Source organism: Ammospiza nelsoni, chromosome 19, assembly GCF_027579445.1.
Source record: "Ammospiza nelsoni isolate bAmmNel1 chromosome 19, bAmmNel1.pri, whole genome shotgun sequence".
NCBI lineage: Eukaryota > Metazoa > Chordata > Aves > Passeriformes > Passerellidae > Ammospiza > Ammospiza nelsoni.
This window is the reverse complement of record NC_080651.1, coordinates 1,271,704-1,288,462: the sequence shown is the minus strand read 5'-3', so window position 1 is coordinate 1,288,462 and position 16,759 is coordinate 1,271,704. Positions and strand designations below refer to the sequence as shown.

General features: G+C 40.6%; 1 protein-coding gene across 1 annotated transcript in view; it reads left to right on the top strand.

Moving 5' to 3' along the window:
• The window catches only part of CEP112 (centrosomal protein 112), a 165,830-nt gene that overhangs the window by 121,815 nt on the left and 27,256 nt on the right, over nt 1-16,759 (top strand). The window contains exon 23 of the mRNA XM_059485706.1: nt 819-968. Within this exon, the coding sequence (XP_059341689.1) occupies nt 819-968 (150 nt within the window). The remainder of the gene's footprint in view (nt 1-818; nt 969-16,759) is intronic.

The window sequence follows — 16,759 nt, the reverse complement described above, 5'->3', positions numbered from 1 at the left end:
ATGTAATTAACATAGATAAATTTTTCTTTGCCAATGAGGAAGTCTAGCAAAGTCTAAGCACTCTGGTAGTCTCTCCCTGAACTGCCTGTGTGCTAAAGTGCTGTTAGAATTATTCTATAATATGCTGCTAGAGCAGCTTAACCTTGAGCTTGAATATATACATTAAAGTCAGTGACTCTCCCACATGTCTGAGTGCTTTGCTGGGTGATGACATGTCAGTTTAAAATTCTGTAAATATGCCTAAAGGATCAGGGTTAGTTATGACTTTCCCCAGTGATGGAAAAGGTAAAACAAATACAATTCAACAGATGACGAGTGAATCACCTAAAAGGTCTGGATGTGGAGTCAGGTCCTCACTGTATTGCTCAGCAAAATCTGCTCCTTTCAGCAGCTCAGAAATGTCACTGTCAGGTTTACATTTCAGCCCAGTGTGTGAACGTGGGTGTTTTTGTTCTCAGCAGTATCAAGGTGTGAAATACCCCCCTGGAAAAGGAGCAGCAGCCCCCCAGTGTAAACTCACAGGCATGGAAGACATGGGACAGGCTCCACAGATGTGCCTTGTTCTCATGAGTAAATATTTTGGAATGTCACAGTGGAAAACACTTCCAAATATTTTGTGTCCAGCGATTCTTGTCATTTCCAGCCTTGCTCTGCTCCTTTTCTCTGCCCGGAGCTCCGTGCCCTGCTAGAGTGCAGCGTGCTTATTTCAAACACCCAGCTCGCACAGCAGAGCTTCCCATTGCCATGTTTATATTTAAAAAAATGCACAATATGTGTATTTTATTGAGGAGAGCTTTAACACGCTGCTTTCCTTTCAGGAGATAGCTGAGCTGAAGGCCACCATTTCCGTGCTGACCGAGGAGAGCAGCCAGCAGCAGCTCGCGGTGGAGCAGCGGCTCCAGGAAGCTGCACAGAAGTTGGAGGATGAGAAGCAGCAGCTGATGACAGATAATGACAGAGCAATCAAGGTAACGTGGGCATTGCAGTGCTGCTGCTGCTGCCTGGCTGAGGGTAATTAAAAGTTCTGAATGCAGGGCTGGTTCCTGTCCACACAGAGCTCACCCAGGCATCCCCAAAGCTTTGATGGAGCTGGTGACTCAGGCTCCCTCTCCTCTGGCTGATCCCATGCCTGCATTTGGCAAATCTAATCCATCCATGTCCGTCAAATACTTGAATCTTTCCTGTTCTCTTTCTTTTTGGACTGGCCCTGATGTTGTAGTGTGTTTCCAGCAGCTTTATGCTGTGTTTTCAGGGCTTGAGAGAGAGGAAAGGTGAAAAATAGGAGAGTGTGTTCACAAACCTTCCCAACTTTCATGTTTAAAGCTGCATTGAAGGAAAACTTGTCCTTGGTCTCCACTGAAAAATGTGCTGAATGTTAAAGGATTAAAGTATTTATCTGTAGTTTTATACATATTTTACTGTAATTTTTCATACATATTTTGCTTCAGAATTCCATTCTTTGGCCTTTCTCATTGTTTTAAGGGACTGAATAGCCACGCTGTGTTCTTGCTGCTTTGACACCTTGACTCAAAGTGTCTGCAGAGAATTCCACCTGTAGAAGTGAGCAGAATTGGCTTTTAAACATTTTTTCTTCTCAGAGTAGTAAAGAGCAATGGGAAAATTTTGAAATTGTCATCTGGTCTTTTGACAACAAAAACAACTCATGAGAAGTTGGATAGAAAAAATTCCTTTTCCATTGTAAAGACATTCAATCATACCAAAGAATTACATTATTAAATGTAAAACCTCATGGAAAAATCAACTCCTACAGTTCACTTTTTTTTTTTTGTGCCTAAAAGATACCATGGAAGTTTTTAAATGTTGGAAATCCATTGGATTATGGTGCAGTTAATACTGTCCTCTATATTGGAATGACTTGCACTAGGTTGTCATTACTGTCTCAACATCTGCAGAATGTTTTTCCTTTCTTTCATGGATTTTTAATTATCATTATTTTTTCTTAAGCAAAATGTCTGCCTTTATTTGTGTGCTTATTGAGGAAAAAAAAATTCTTTCTGATCACTCTGTGAGAGGTGTAACTATAAAAATGTTGGCTCTAACCTCTTATGCAGGTAGAATCACCACAGGTAGGTTATTTTATCACCAGGCTCTGCAGAGGGAACACAGGTAAATCCCATTATTTTCAGGTACAGGTGAATTTTTACCACTCAGGAACATGAATTGTTTGTAGTTCACTTTTCCAGTGGCCCCCAAGATCTGCAGAAGCCCCGTGACAGTGGAATCATCTTCCACAGAGTCAGAAATGCACAATAATTCAAGTTATCACGGTGCCTGCTTGAGTTACATGTTGGAAAAACACGGTTCAGACTCTTAAGCAGCATTTTTCTTCTGGTGCAAACTCTACCCTTGAATTTCTGGATTCTCTTAAGTTCCAGGCAGTGGAATAATTCAGCTGTTGGCAACGCCAGTTTTTGAGCAGTAATGATTATAGGTGGCATGAAACCCTTCTGCGTGTAAATCTATTATAAACTTCATTTTGATGTTATTACTTCACAATGTAATGAAATCCATAAAAACCACAGGGAAATTGTGCACAGCATTTCTGAGCAGTGTCCCAGGGAGTTTTTAGTTTTTAGCACTGGTGCTGGGAGAAAGTTTTAAAAGATTTTGTCAACTTGGAGAAGAAATTGGAGGAGCTGTTTTGCTTGGAGTTCTTGATTTTTGTTTAGTATCATTAATACTGTACTTTAAAAAAAAAATCTTCCTTTGAAACCACTGATTTAATGGAAATTTACTGAAGTCCAGATACTCAGGCAGAAAATTCCTAGGAAGCTAAAATGCTGTGTGTACTTTTGGAAACAGAAAAAGGTGGTTTTAATATTTGATCACTATGTATTTTTAAGAACCACACATATTTCTAGGCAAGCATATGCAGAAATACTTTGCTTTTTATTAGCCTGGGGCAAAAAAAAAAAAGGATTTTTGGTGAAAATGTAATCTTGGATGTCCTGGAGATGGGGAACAACATCCAACCTAGGGTAAGCTGAAGACCTTGAGGGATGATTAAAGAAACTTTCTACAAACAAAGCAATTCTTAATGTAATGCAAGCCTTTGAGGAGACTCAGTGTAGTAAAATCTACTGAAAATACTATCATTAAAAAGCAGCCTTTGCTAAATATAACATTGATTTAAACTAACATTGAGGAACAGATTGCAATTTCCTCTCTTGGTATTGGGTGGCTTCCTGTAAGACCTTCCAATTATTATTTCCTTTCAAAGAGAGAAATACATTTTTACAGAAACCAACTGGCTCTCAGAGAAGTTTTGGATGTAGGCAGTAAAGTGATATCCAGATGTGGATGCCATAATACATGATTTTGATGTTAATTCAAATTCCTGACTCTCTTTGCTGGTAAAAGATTTCTGATTTGTTATTATTGCACAATTGCATCCATCTCCTTCCACTCAGTATTTCTTAAGGTAGTATCTTAAATATTAGTCAAAAATATATTTGGATCTTTTAAGATCCAGTATATCTAAATATATAATAGATATATTGGAAATATAATAATGAATCTTTTAGATATATATCAATATGATCTATTGGATCAATATATCAATTGGATATATTTGATATATAATAATGGATGCAATATAATGGATATATTGGATATATAATAATGGATCTATTGCATATATATCAATATGATCTATTGGATCAATATATCAATTGGATATATTGGATATATAATAATGGATGCAATATAATGGATATATATTGGATATATAATAATGGATCCAATATAATTGATATATTGGATATATAATAATGGATCTTTTAAGAACCTCCTGTTTCTTTTGACAGCCAAAAAACCCAATTTGAACAAGGCTTTTTGCCTTCAGGTGGCCTCAGTTTGGGGCAGTTTGAGACAAATGCTTGGAGGCCTTGGTGCTCTGTGTTAGGTCTGGCTAAGGGCAGGATGGACTTGTCACCACACATAAAATCAGGATAAACCTTTGGCTCACATTCCCCTCTTGTGGCTCAGGGTGATAACAAAAACTTGTTGGACAAAGAGTCCGAGCCAGCTGACTGTGATTGGCCATTAATTACAAACAACCACATGAGACCAATCACAGATGCACCTGTTGCATTCCACAGCAGCAGATAATCATTGTTTACATTTTGTTCCTGAGGCTTCTCAGCTTCTCAGGAGAAAAAAATCTTAAAGAAAAGATTTGTCATAAAATATCATAGCTACAGAAGGACACTGGGCTGGGACAGGGGGGACAAAGGGCAGAGCTCACCTGGTCACTGAGCTGTGCCCAGCTGTGCTCAGCCCAGAGATCAGGAACCCAATTTTTAAATTATTTTTATTAATTTTAATTATTTATTTTATTGCTTTTAATTTTATTCTAAATTTTTGACATTATGTTTCTTACATCTTCGTAGCGATCCAGCCACAGCAGCCTGGAGCTTGATAATTCCAACAGTCAGAGCATTTACCAAACTCCTCTGCTGCTTTTCTTGTTCTGGGCAGAACAAGAACTTGGTGGCATCATAAAGATACCTTGAGGTTATTTATGAAATCCCAGCATTGGCTGTTTAGGCTTAGTTGTTCAGTTTTTTATGAAATCCTTTTGGATCTGGGATTGGAAGTACAAAACATTTCCTGGGATTGGAGCTGCAAAACATGTTCAGAGCATTTTAATGCTGAAGTTGATGGCCAAGTGGGGACTCCACATCAAAAAGTAGATTCTGGAAAGAAATGGATGATGGAGAGCATACAGTGACAAACCCACAACAGAAAAGGGGGAAAATGCTGCTTTTTCTGCCAGATGAACCACAATTGTTGTTTGATTCCTGTTACAGATTCTAGGATTCTGCTAAATCCCTGAATTAACACCAAGATTTCATTAGCAAAGCATGGTTGGAAGATGACACATTTCAACACTTTGTATGTTAGCCAGCTTACGATCAGATTGATTCTGCTAATAAATAAGACTTAAAAGATTTCTAGGAAAGAATGGCCTATAATAATGTTCCCCTTCATGTGAAAAATTTTGAAACAGTTGTTTTTCTTTGTTATGTTTAAAAATGTTGAGAGGGGGGGAAAAAAAGTCAAAGTGTTTTATAACCATAGCAGAACAAAGGGAAAAATTTTGGGGTTTAAGTTGTCTGGGCCTTTGTGGGCATTGAGTATTCCTGACATCTATATTTGTTAAGTATGCTGTTTAACAAATTTGCTATATTTGTTAAATGCTGCTGTATCTTGGAGCCAAGGGATCTTTTCCTCTGGAAAGAACTGAGAGTTTTATCAACACAGTGAATTTCCTCCATGCAACTGTAAAAATTACCAAATTTCTCTATCAAAAACCTATATTTTAAAAAATTCGATGCACAAGCTAATTTTGCTTGTAGTTCTGTTTCATCATCAGGCATGTCTATTAGCAAATTCCGCTGGTAACTACAAATAATATTCCTTATTAAAAGGACAAGCACATTAGGTCTCTGGGAACATTGGAGTGACTGCAGCCCTGCAGAGGTATTTAGTTTTTTGTCCTTAAAACACCTTTTGGAACACCAGCATTGCACTCTGGGTTGGAGTTGGTAATAAATAAATAATTCTAGTTTATTGGTTTAAAAGTCCCAAGCAAAGGTAAATCTAAGTGGTTTAAATGCCCTTAATTAGTGCTTATTAAGGGAGGAGAGGCATCTGAGAGAACCCAGCCTAAGCTGCCCTGATCTGGAGAAGAAACAATTTTAGTTTTGAAAGGGAGAGAGGAGGGCAGAGCCTTGACTTCACCCAGGGTTTGTGGCAAAGGTGGAAATTAAGGCTGGAATGAGTGGTGGTTCAGGAGGCTGTGATCCTGTGTGGCAGCACTGAGGACATGAATTAGGGAAAAAAAACCCTGAAAGTTTAGTATAAACTCTAAATGAACATCTAAAACTTAGGGTAAAGGCATAGATTGTGTCAAGGACTTTTTGGAAGGGGAGTCTTGACTTGCTTTATTCCCCAGGATACACTGAGGGAGCAGAATTAACCAGAATTAACTGCTACAACCTCACTACTAGCTCAGGATAAATTTTGGATTTAGACCAGACCCACATTATGGATAAAATTTTAAAGATATTTTGTTGTATTTTCTGTTTCAACTTGGATGAAGGGGTTTTTTTGGTTGTTTGGTTTCTTTTGTTGTTCGGTTTTTTGGGGTTTTTTGTTGTTTTGGTTCGGGTAAAGAGGTCTTTTTTGGTTGGTTGTTCTTTGAGATTTTTTGATGTTTTGGATGAAGGGGGTTTTTTGGTTATTCGGGTTTTTTGGTTGTTTGGGTTTTTTGGTTTTTTTGTTCAGGTTTTTTTGTTGTTTGGGTTTTTTGGGTCTTTTTCTTTTGGTTTAGATGGAAGGGGGTTTTTTTGGTTGTTTGGTTTTTTGGGGGTTTTTTTGTTGTTTGGCTTTTTGGTTTGGTTTTGCTTTGTTTTATTGTTGGGTTGGAGTTTTTGGGTTTTTGGAGTTTTTGGGGTTTTGGGTTTTTTGGGGGGGTTTGTTGTTTTTTTTTTTTTTTGTTTCTTTTTTTAGCCAGCAGTGCCTGTAGAAGGGAGGTCAGCATTTCAGTGTTGGCTCTGGCTCATGTCTTGTAGGACACAATGGTGAGAACATGTCCCACTGCTGGTGGTGCCAGACACTGTCACTCACCTGGAGATGTCACAGAGTTCTCCAGAGGCATTTCTAATCCCTCTAATTGCCTTTGTGCCCAAACATTGCCATGATAAACCATTTGGCATGGTGAAAGAAAGACTTGCAAGGGACCAACTTGATGTTAAATACATAAAATGCTTTTTTCATGGATCTTTATTTCTTTGTCACTGACTTTAGCCTGTAATAACACTCATAACTCTGCAGTGTCTTTTATTAGCAGGGAATTGCAAGGCACCAGCACTGGTGCTTTAGCATGGGAAAGCAGACCTTAAAATTTACCAGGCAAATGATTTTATCTTGCTCATAACTTCCTATATTCTGTTTGATCAGCAGAGGAAGTCACATCTTCCAAAAGAATAGGTAAATTAGATCTGCAGGTCTTTCATGGCTTTGCTTTCTCTGTTTCATGGGGTGCAAACCCTGAGGCACCTGTTTCTCACAGCCTTTGTTGATGTAAATTGTAGTTTCACCCAAATTCTCTCTGTTAGAGGTTTAGCCTTGAGGTTTTCAGCTCTGTCTCTTGATTCCATTACCTGGTTATCTTTAAAAGCCTGTATTGACACATTCCTTATAAATGATAATTAAAACAGGCTGACTTTCGTGTTAAGCTTAGATAGTTATTGATCGCAACTGAAATTCTGATTTTAAAAACTCTTCCTTTCAAAACCATCTCTCTTTTTCTGCTGCCACAGAAATTATTTCATTGTCTGAAGCATAGCACCTTCTCTTCAAAATTACAGGCTTTCAGATGTTTGGCCAGCCAGGCAATCCGAGTGGCTGAGCATCTGTAAGTACTTTATAATATCTTTGACATGCTTTGTGAGGCAAAGAATTGAGTCATCTTTTTTTTTCCTGCAGCAAACTTTGCACTCTGGCATTTTTCTTGACTTTTCATGTCTCAACACATTGAAGAACTTACCATGGCCAACAGCAAAATCAGACTTACAAGTTTTATAAAAGACTAGAGCTGGTGTCTGCCTTTTCCTCTGAACTGCAGTCCAGATTTATCTGACAGGTTTAAAAGTTGGTATTTTTACTTTTTCCTACATTATCATTGTTGCCCTCAACGTTTTATTTTCCCTCCAGAAGGCACTTTGCTGCATGAAGTCCTTTTTATTCCTTGTTAGCCCCAGAAGGGATGCTGCATGTCTGTCTCCAGATTAGGGAGTTAAAGATTCTATAAATGCAGAATAAAATGTAAAGTCATATACAGACAAACTGTCTTGCTTTTAATAATGTGGACTAGGCTAATTTTGCACTGGAAAAATAGGGGAAAAAAATCAAAACCAGCCATAAAATTCACTGCTTTTAATTGAAGGGATGCCACCTGTCTCCAGGTTATGGAGTTAAAGATTCTATAAATGCAGAATAAAATATAAAGTCATATACAGCTAAACTGTTTAATGTGGACTAATTTTGCACTGGAAAAACAGGAAAAAAATTCAAACCCAGCCATAAAATTCACTGCTTTTAATTGACAAAACAGGAGTAATAACACTGAGAGGGGTCCTGGGTAATTAAAAAGGTGCAGACAAAACATTCTTATTAGAAAGTGTTAAGTAATACTGATATAAGCCCACACAGTTTGTAAAGAAGGACAGACAAGGTTTAGAATTTGTTATGGGAAAATGGAAATCAGCTTTTTTAAGGCTGCTGTGATGCTCAGAGTTTACTGCTGCATTTCAAAGGCGTTTTTCTCTCCAAAGAGCAGAAAGACTTTTCTGTAGAGGAGAAAGTGGTGCTTAAAAAAGACAGAGCTGGGGAGATACCCAGGAGTTAGGAGGCAGAATGCCCAGGAGGAAGAGCCTGTGCTCCAAGGTCTGGGACTTTACTGGAGAGAGGGGGAGGAAAAAAATTATAAAGATAAAAACAAGCGTGTAATGCCGTCCAAAGCCGGGGCATCTGTAAAACAGTCAGTGCACAGGGCTGTGCGGGCTTTCCAAGGGCTGCGCTTTGTTCCAGTTCCAGTGAGTTCCTGGAACACAGCCTCCTTCCCTGCTCCTGGAACAGCCCTGGCTGCAGGGCTCCTCCAGCCGTGGAGGTGGAAGCAGAACCTGCGTGAACCGCGGCTTGCACCAGCAAAGGGCGCTGGGCAGAGCAGCGCCTTCAAAGCCAGCCTTCCACGGGCCACAGACATCTCCAGCTCTGCTCTGAGGGCTTCCAAAGCCTGGCACAGCCAGGGCAGTTGCAGGGTTTGGCAAGCAGGGCTTTGGGGATGTGGACCTGCTTTGTTATCAGCATCTCTTTTCCCTGAGAGATCTCTCTTAGAGCCTGGCTCATCCCAGGGGAGCTGGAACAGCACCAGGGTGCCCTGGTTGGTGCCATTGCGCCTGCACCACTCGCAGAATTTGTGTCCACATCCCTTTTTTTTTGCAGAGCTGTATGTTGCTTTTGATTTTGTGCTAATCGTGGTGCTGGCTGCTCCAGGGATATCAGCAGGAGAGAGTCACTGAGGATTTCAGCTTTGTGCATTAAAATGCTCCTGCCAAAATGAGTGTTGACTTAAGAAATCTTCAGATTCCACTTAGAATTTTCTGCTGGCTCTCCAGCTTTATATGTAACTGAAACTCAAGAAGATCAAATATCAAGAGTGTTTTTTAAAAAAACGACTGGCTAACACTTTTGAATGGCACATCACAGGGAAATAGAAATATCTTTGTTAAACTTCACCATTTTCATAATAGTTGGGCCTTTCTTAAGTGTAACAAGAGAAACCTGGAGAATCTGATACCTGTGCCTGGTAACTATTTACCAATATTTAAAGGCAGGGTAGGAGAAGAATCAAGTGGTCAGTAGCACTCTTAGACTTTTTGAAAGGCATTGCCTTAATTTTCTATTACTGGAATGTTTTTTTCCATCCAAAATGAAAATACCTATTGTTTTGTTAGCATTAAAAGATTACTTACAAAGAGCTACAAAAGGAAAGCAGCCAGAGCTGCCATATTCCTGCCACTTTCTTGCGTCAGCAGAGTGGAGAATAAAAGAACTTTCCAAGTTACAGTGCTGCACTTGAAAAGGGAGAAAAGTCTGCGGTGACTTTTATCTGTGTGTTCAGCAGATCAGATGGCAAACTCACCCCCAGAGCCGAGCAGGGGAGCAGCTCCTGCCTCTCTCTGGAGCCCCAGTGTGTGAAACAGCACCAGCTACGACATCAAAAGGTCCAAATAAAAGTGTAAAGTTTGGGGTTTTTCAAAACACCTGTCTAATTAGCCCGGCTCGGTGTTTGCCAGCTCTAGCTCTGGCTTTCTCACAGTTGTGTGCTCAGCAGAAGTGGCTTTTTCATCTCGGAGGTTTGGGTAAGAGGTTAAACCTACAAACACTGTCACCAAACCTGACCCGTCGGCTCCTCGGTGCAAACCTATCCCATTTCCTCACAGCATCAATCACCCCATTGTGCCCAGCTAGGAAAGGTGAGGTGGAGCTGTTTGCCAGCTTTTTCTAGAGGGACGAGATCATGTTAATTGAGTGTTATTATCAGCCAGTCCTTGTGGTTTGACATGGATTCAAAGTGAAGCTGCTCATCCGCTCGGAGAATGCGTAGGCACGGATGGAATAACCTCAGCGAGTTTTCTGATGCCTCCATCCTCAGGGAAATTGGTTTGATTTGCCCTTCAGTGGAAATTTTGTGTACTGTTGGCAGCCAAAACAGCTCTGGAGTCCAGAAGCAAGGGAAAGTCTATTCTGTGTCTTGCACTCTGCAGCTTTTCCCACTAAAATTTCTACAGTGAATATTTTCTGTGTGTTCACCTCATTGCCTTCCAGCCCAAGGAACTTGCCTCTGTGTGTTCATACAGCACATGTGTGTATAATAAGATGGAAAACTAGATAAAAGTACACTTTATTCTTTGAGGCTGTTGCATGTGGATATGCATTTCATGTCCATCCTCCATCCTGCACTGGATGGAGGAGCAGTTTTTCCTGGGAGCAGTTCATTGTCGCTGATTCTTGCACCATCAAGTCTTGATTCACTGATGGACAGGATCTGAGACAGTAAATATTTATTTGTTGACCCTTGAAAATATGCATGAGGAAGACTGAGGGCTTGAGGCTTATGGAGAAGACTGTGAACTCAAGGTTGAAGCTTTTTGTGAAGTGTTTCTGTGCAAGTATCTCTAGTTTTGTATCCTTGGCCTCTTCAGGCCTCTTGACTGATTTATGGGGCAAAGAGAGTTCACCTGTTTTCTTCTTCAGGGGTCTGTCTATGAAATTTATTCTCAGGAAACTGAAATAGGTTGCCTACATGATAAAATTTAGGACTTTAAATTAATTTCTTGGCAGCATCTCCCCCAAAACTGCCAGATAACAGAGGAGTGGAAGAGCAGTAAGGCAGGGATGAGTCAAGCACAACCAAAACCTTACTACTCCGAGTAAGGAGGAGGACACAACTACTTTTTAACTTCTTCTGTTACTAAAACTGTCTCTGCTTATTTTTATTTTAAGCCTTCACCACATTGAAGTCAATGACTTCAATTAAATCAACATGTTTTAGTAATTATGAAACCAAATTCTTCAGCACTAATGGACCTTCATATACAAATCTAATTCCTGATACAACTCAGAGAGTGACCTGCAGTGGTGTTGGAACTGCTTCACCAGCATGGACAACCAACTCTGAGACAGAAATTTGTATTTCCAATGTTGAATTTGTCTCCTGTATTTGGCACCTCCAGAAAATAAATCATCGGTGAAAACCCCAGATTGCCAATTATGAAGAGTTCATTAAGATGTGCTGAAGTTCAAAGCAAAAACACCAGTTCCTCACAGGTCAGGGCAGCTCTTCTAATGGTTCCTGCTTTGCCTCCAGCAGCAGCTCATCCCCAGAACCTGTTTATTTTTCTGCCAGGGCTGTTGGCAGGTGAATAGAGTCACATCAGATCACCTCACTTGTATTTTATGCTGGAAACCCATGCCCTGGATATGCCATTTTCCTGGCCCAGTGTGGCATGAGATCATGGATTTCAAACCAGGCCACGTTGGCCATAGAAGACAAAACATGCAATGCCCTGTTCACTTCCCTCTTGAGATTTGCCAGGAAGTCCCAGCTCAGTTTTGCCCTGGGGTTTGCTGTCTCTCAGTTCAGATCATCCCAAAGGAACAAAGCCTGGTGTGGGGAGGAATGAGAGCATCACTCATGGTGTCCTGAAAACAGATCAGCTCATTTGTAATGCAAAAAGGAGTGGATGCAAGTTCTTCTAGAACCAGATCAGGGGAAAACGAACCAGTCGCTTTTCCAGGGAAATGATTAGTTAGGAACATGACAGCACTAAAATCCATGCAGATATCCTGTGGTTTAGGCAAACACATCATTTGTGCCCTTGCCAGGTGGGCAGTGGTGCTGGTCCAGACTCACAGAATTATTAAAGTTGGAAAAACCCTCTGAGATCACTGAGTCCATCCAGGCTCCTGAGAGTCCCTGTCTGAGCAGCACAACAGTTTCATTCCAATGGAAGGTTGTGCTATCTCTCTTTTCAGCTAAAACTGTTGAAAATATGTTAAACCTGAAGTGCTGTAATGTTTTCCTTCCCATTTTTCCACGTGAGTGCCCAGGGACTGCCATGAGCTCCCACCTGTGGCACCATGGACCTCTTTGGCTTTTTCATTCCCTTGCCACCCTGCACCCACCTTTCCACAGCAAGATTGTCGCACACATCTTTTATGGGAAATCCTTTCTTTAGGATTTTTCCTCCTGAGAAGCTGAGAGGCCTCAGGAACAAAATGTAAACAGTGATTATCTGCTGCTGTGGGATGCAACAGGTGCATCTGGGATTGGTCTCATGTGGGTGTTTCTAATAAATGGCCAATCACAGTCAGCTGGCTCAGACTCTCTGTCCAAGACAGAAGCTTTTGTTATCATTCTTTGCTATTCTATTCTTAGCCAGCCTTCTGCTGAAATCCTTTCTTCTATTCTTTTAGTATAGTTTTAATGTAATATATATCATAAAATAATAAATCAAGCCTTCTGAAACATGGAGTCAGATCCTCGTCTCTTCCCTCATCCTCAGACCCCTGTGAGCACGGTCACACAAGATCTCACCTGGAGGAGACCCAAGAAGGGGATGTGCTCACTCAGGGAGGGATGATGCCCACCAGGAGTGTCCAACCCCTGCGCCCACAGCAGAGCCCCAGGTGCTCTCCCTGCTCTGCTCCCTGCCAGCTTTGTTATGTAAGAAAGGGTAAAAGTACAAACAAGAACACTGAACATGAAAAGTGAGTTTGTTTGCTCACTGAGAAGCCTGGCAGGGGCAGAACGGAATTGTATAAATAAAAAATCCAGGCTGACAAATGTTGGGTACCTGCAGGAACACCTGCAGCACTGAACCAAGCCAGGACTCTGCAGGCAGCTGGGAGGAGAATGCAGGGTGGGTATTGACACTCTCTGGCTCCAGAAAACAACTCTACGTGCTGTATTTAAATTCCCCTTGCTTTTGTTTCTACTGTCAATATCATTCATGTCCTGTCCAGTCTTGCACTTGTAATTCAGCGAGGTAGAGCAGCAATTACTGAAGACTATTTAACAATTTGGATATTATCAGTGGATTTTAATTGTGTGCCTGGAAGCACCTCTGACCACAGCCATGCTCTGGACTCCAAGGAGGGACTCCTGCCTCATGCATTGTTTTCTTCCTGCTCCCAGAATAACACATCACTTTTACTCAGTGTTTGTGTCCATTCATAACCATTGTGTGGAAATGTGTGTTTGCCGATGGAGTTTGGTGTTGCTGGGCTCTCATTTGTGTTTCTAACTCGGCCTTGTGGTGGGTGAAGAGCTGATGTCCCTTCTCCATCTCAGCACAGCCCAAGCTCATTTGTGCTTCCTTATCAGATCCTGAACTAGACTGAGCTTTATGAACTTAACCAGTACTGGAATTCTCAGATCTTTCACATTTTTCCTTATTTCTTCTTGTTTTTCCTGCAGTTTTTGTCTCAGTTGTGCTACGGGGAAGGTTTGGGGATGCATGAAGTAACTGCAGTTTAAATGAGAGAAGTTTAAATGAGAAACTCATGGTGCTCCAGAACCTGATCTGTTTTCTGTTATTTTTAGTCCTGTTGCATTTTAAAAATGTTGTCTGTATAGAATGCTTGGAACTATTTACATATATTTTTTTAAAAGCTTTTTGTGCCTTTTGGGGGTATCTCAGCTGCCCTGTCAGGACCCTGTGGGTGCCCCTGGGAAGCAAAAGCAGGGGAATATCTTGGGGATGCCTTAAAGTCACAAGAAACTCAACAGGACTCGTGCTGGGTGGGACTGAGCCCCTCTCTGCCTGCGCATTTTCATTTTCTGCCACAGCAGAAAGATCTTCACACTGAAACAGCAGAGTTCCAGCTCAAAACTGGGCTGAAACAGACTTATCAAAAAACCCCACAAAAACAAACAAACAAACAAAGCCCAAAAGCTCTCAATGGAAATCAATCTGCTTTGTCACAACTGTGATAAGAGCTCTTGACACCCCACTAAAATTGTATCTGAGGCACTGCAATAACTTTGCTGAGTGTTTTTCCCCTCTTATCCTCTTCCTAGCTTGCCTGTATATAAATTACACCTTATTCTTACCTCTGCTGGAGAAACTGTTAGCACCAAAAAATGCAGCATGGGCTTGAATGTTTAAGTAATTGCTTTTAAGGGAAACAAACCAAATAAATTTAAACTAGATAAATTCTGATTTTTTTTTTAATCAATGATTCCACTTCAGCTGTAAAAAATACAACAGAGTTAAGGAAATACAGTGATGAGGACTATGCAGGAATTAGAGTAAAATATTTTGTATAAAAGCTATCAGAAATATTTAAATAGGTCATGGAGCCTGACATTGTTCCTTGCTATGTGTGTATGTGTCTGTCTGAAATATCCTGCACCATTTTTGTGGAGCTCTAAAATGGACGGAAAAACTTCTGAAGAAACCGAAATAGATCTTCCCCATGTCTAATTTGGAGGAAAAAAAAAAAAGAACTTAAAGGATTTTAGAAATGTTTAGAAACATTGGCATTATGACAGCAAGAATCTCTGTCATAACGTCATATGATTAACTAGATCAGAAACATTCTGGGATGTTCTGATCAGTTATGTTAATGCCTCTTTTAAAAAGTATAAAGCTAATGCTCTATAAAATAGAAACAGTTTTGGTTTTCCTCAGGCTACTGAGATTTGAGTTTCGTAATCTGTTTGACCAGCTGCAGAGGACGTTCTGTTTCATTTTTTTCTTTTTAAGTAAATGAGCTTCATCTCAACATGATTAAAAAGTAAAAAAAAAAAAAAGAACCAGCCTTCAAAAATACTCCGTTTTCACTCATACTTTTAAATAGGAGCAACTGCATTGTCATGTCTTGTTGCAAATGTAATTGGGTTGGAGGTCATTAAAGACTTTGAATAAAAGAATTTCCAAGTTTCCAAGTGTGCATCCTCCCCTGTCAAGAATCGCCCCATTTTTGGCTTCCAGACATAATTTTAGCAGATATTACTTTGCTGCCTCTCACATCTCACATGTGTTGAGTCAAGCTCGCTCTTGTTCAGTTCAAAAAGCAGTGGTTTGCCTTGCAAGTTAATTTTGTTGATTAAGGTTACTTTGAAAGGTAAAAAGGCATTATTAGATTTCTTTGTGTGTGCCTGTGTGCAAGAAAATGTGTGTTATTTTATGTAATGGGAGAATTGCAGCAATACTGAGCACTTGATTGCACAAAATAAATAGCTTTTCTTTCATTCCTACTGGGAATCAGATTGGCCTATTGATTAGAAATATTTCATATTTCTGTCTTAAAAGAACATAACAAAATAAGAGGCTTTGTAAGGCTTGTTAGAAATGTTTATATTTCCAGGTTTTTGTGTATCCCTGAGGAGCAATGCATTTAAAAGAGACATTTGTAGAGCACCAGGGGTCTGCTGGAGCCTCTGGGCTGGCTCCAGGTGTGAAGTATCTGAACACCCACCCAAAGTGGCAGTTTGGTGATAAAGCTGGTTGGGAATGAAGATTGCCCTGTTCAGCCAGTGATTGATAAATCTGCTTTATCACACTCAGGCCTTCTCCAAGTCATTGCAGGAAATTCTGCCCCAACCCCTGACGGTTGTTTTTTGCAGAAGTGTTGTTAAGAGCACAGCAAGCAGCAGAACCAGGTGTTTTTCTGGTTAATTTGTGTTCACAACAGCAGTTTTGCAGTAGCACGGTGTTGACACAACGTTTTAGACGTTCTTGCGACAGAGCATCAAAAATTCAAAAAGTTGCCTGAAAACGTTGAAGCTGACATCAGGTCTTCACAGGAAACCTGCTCAGAGAATGGCAGACTCCTCGCTGTTGCCTTTGATTGCAAAGTGTTTAATAAAAAGCAAATTAGGAAATGAAAATTGTCTCGCGGATCAATCGGGCGCAGCGGTTCCGCCTGCTCAGCATTATCTGTCAGACATTACCTGATGGGGAGTGTTGTATTTTGGATAATAGTCTCCAAATCAGACTGAAAGGTTGACTGAAAAAATACCTGATGTATTTTGTGTGTGCTCTGAGGCTGATAACAAACTCTGCAGTTCAAGTTTTAATAACTTGGGGGGAGCTAAGGAACTTCAAAAGCTTCGTGATAAATGTTTTTGACAAAGCGTCAGCTGAACATTAGGCAGAATCTTGGTAAATCCTCTCATAAGTGGTTTAAAATGGAGTTCTGAACTTTTCCTTTATAAGTTTATGCTTAAGATGTCATGGTATCTTTGGGTTTAAAAGATTCATTTTATCTGGTAAATGTGCACCACTTGGTGTTCCTGCCTAAACCTGGGTGAGTGCAAGCGGGGAGACAGTTCAGGGCTTTTCTCCTTTTGGCAGCCTCTGCTCTGCTCTTGACCATGACACGTGTGCAGGCTCAGAAAAAGGGGAAGGAGTGTGAAAGCAAAGTGCAAAATACTCCAGGGAGATATTACAGTAGATCTTGCAGCTGTCGGGCTTGTGATTGACTTCATCACAACAGCCCCAAAGTGTGCTGCTCTCAGACAAAGCAGGGCTTGGACATGGCAAGTGCTTGTTGGCTTTTGTGGCCCGTTGAGAAAAGCAGATGAAAGCCAGTTTATTACAGCCTTTGAACCTTGCCTGCCTTTCCCTCCTGTCACCTGAGCCACTAAAACAAAGCA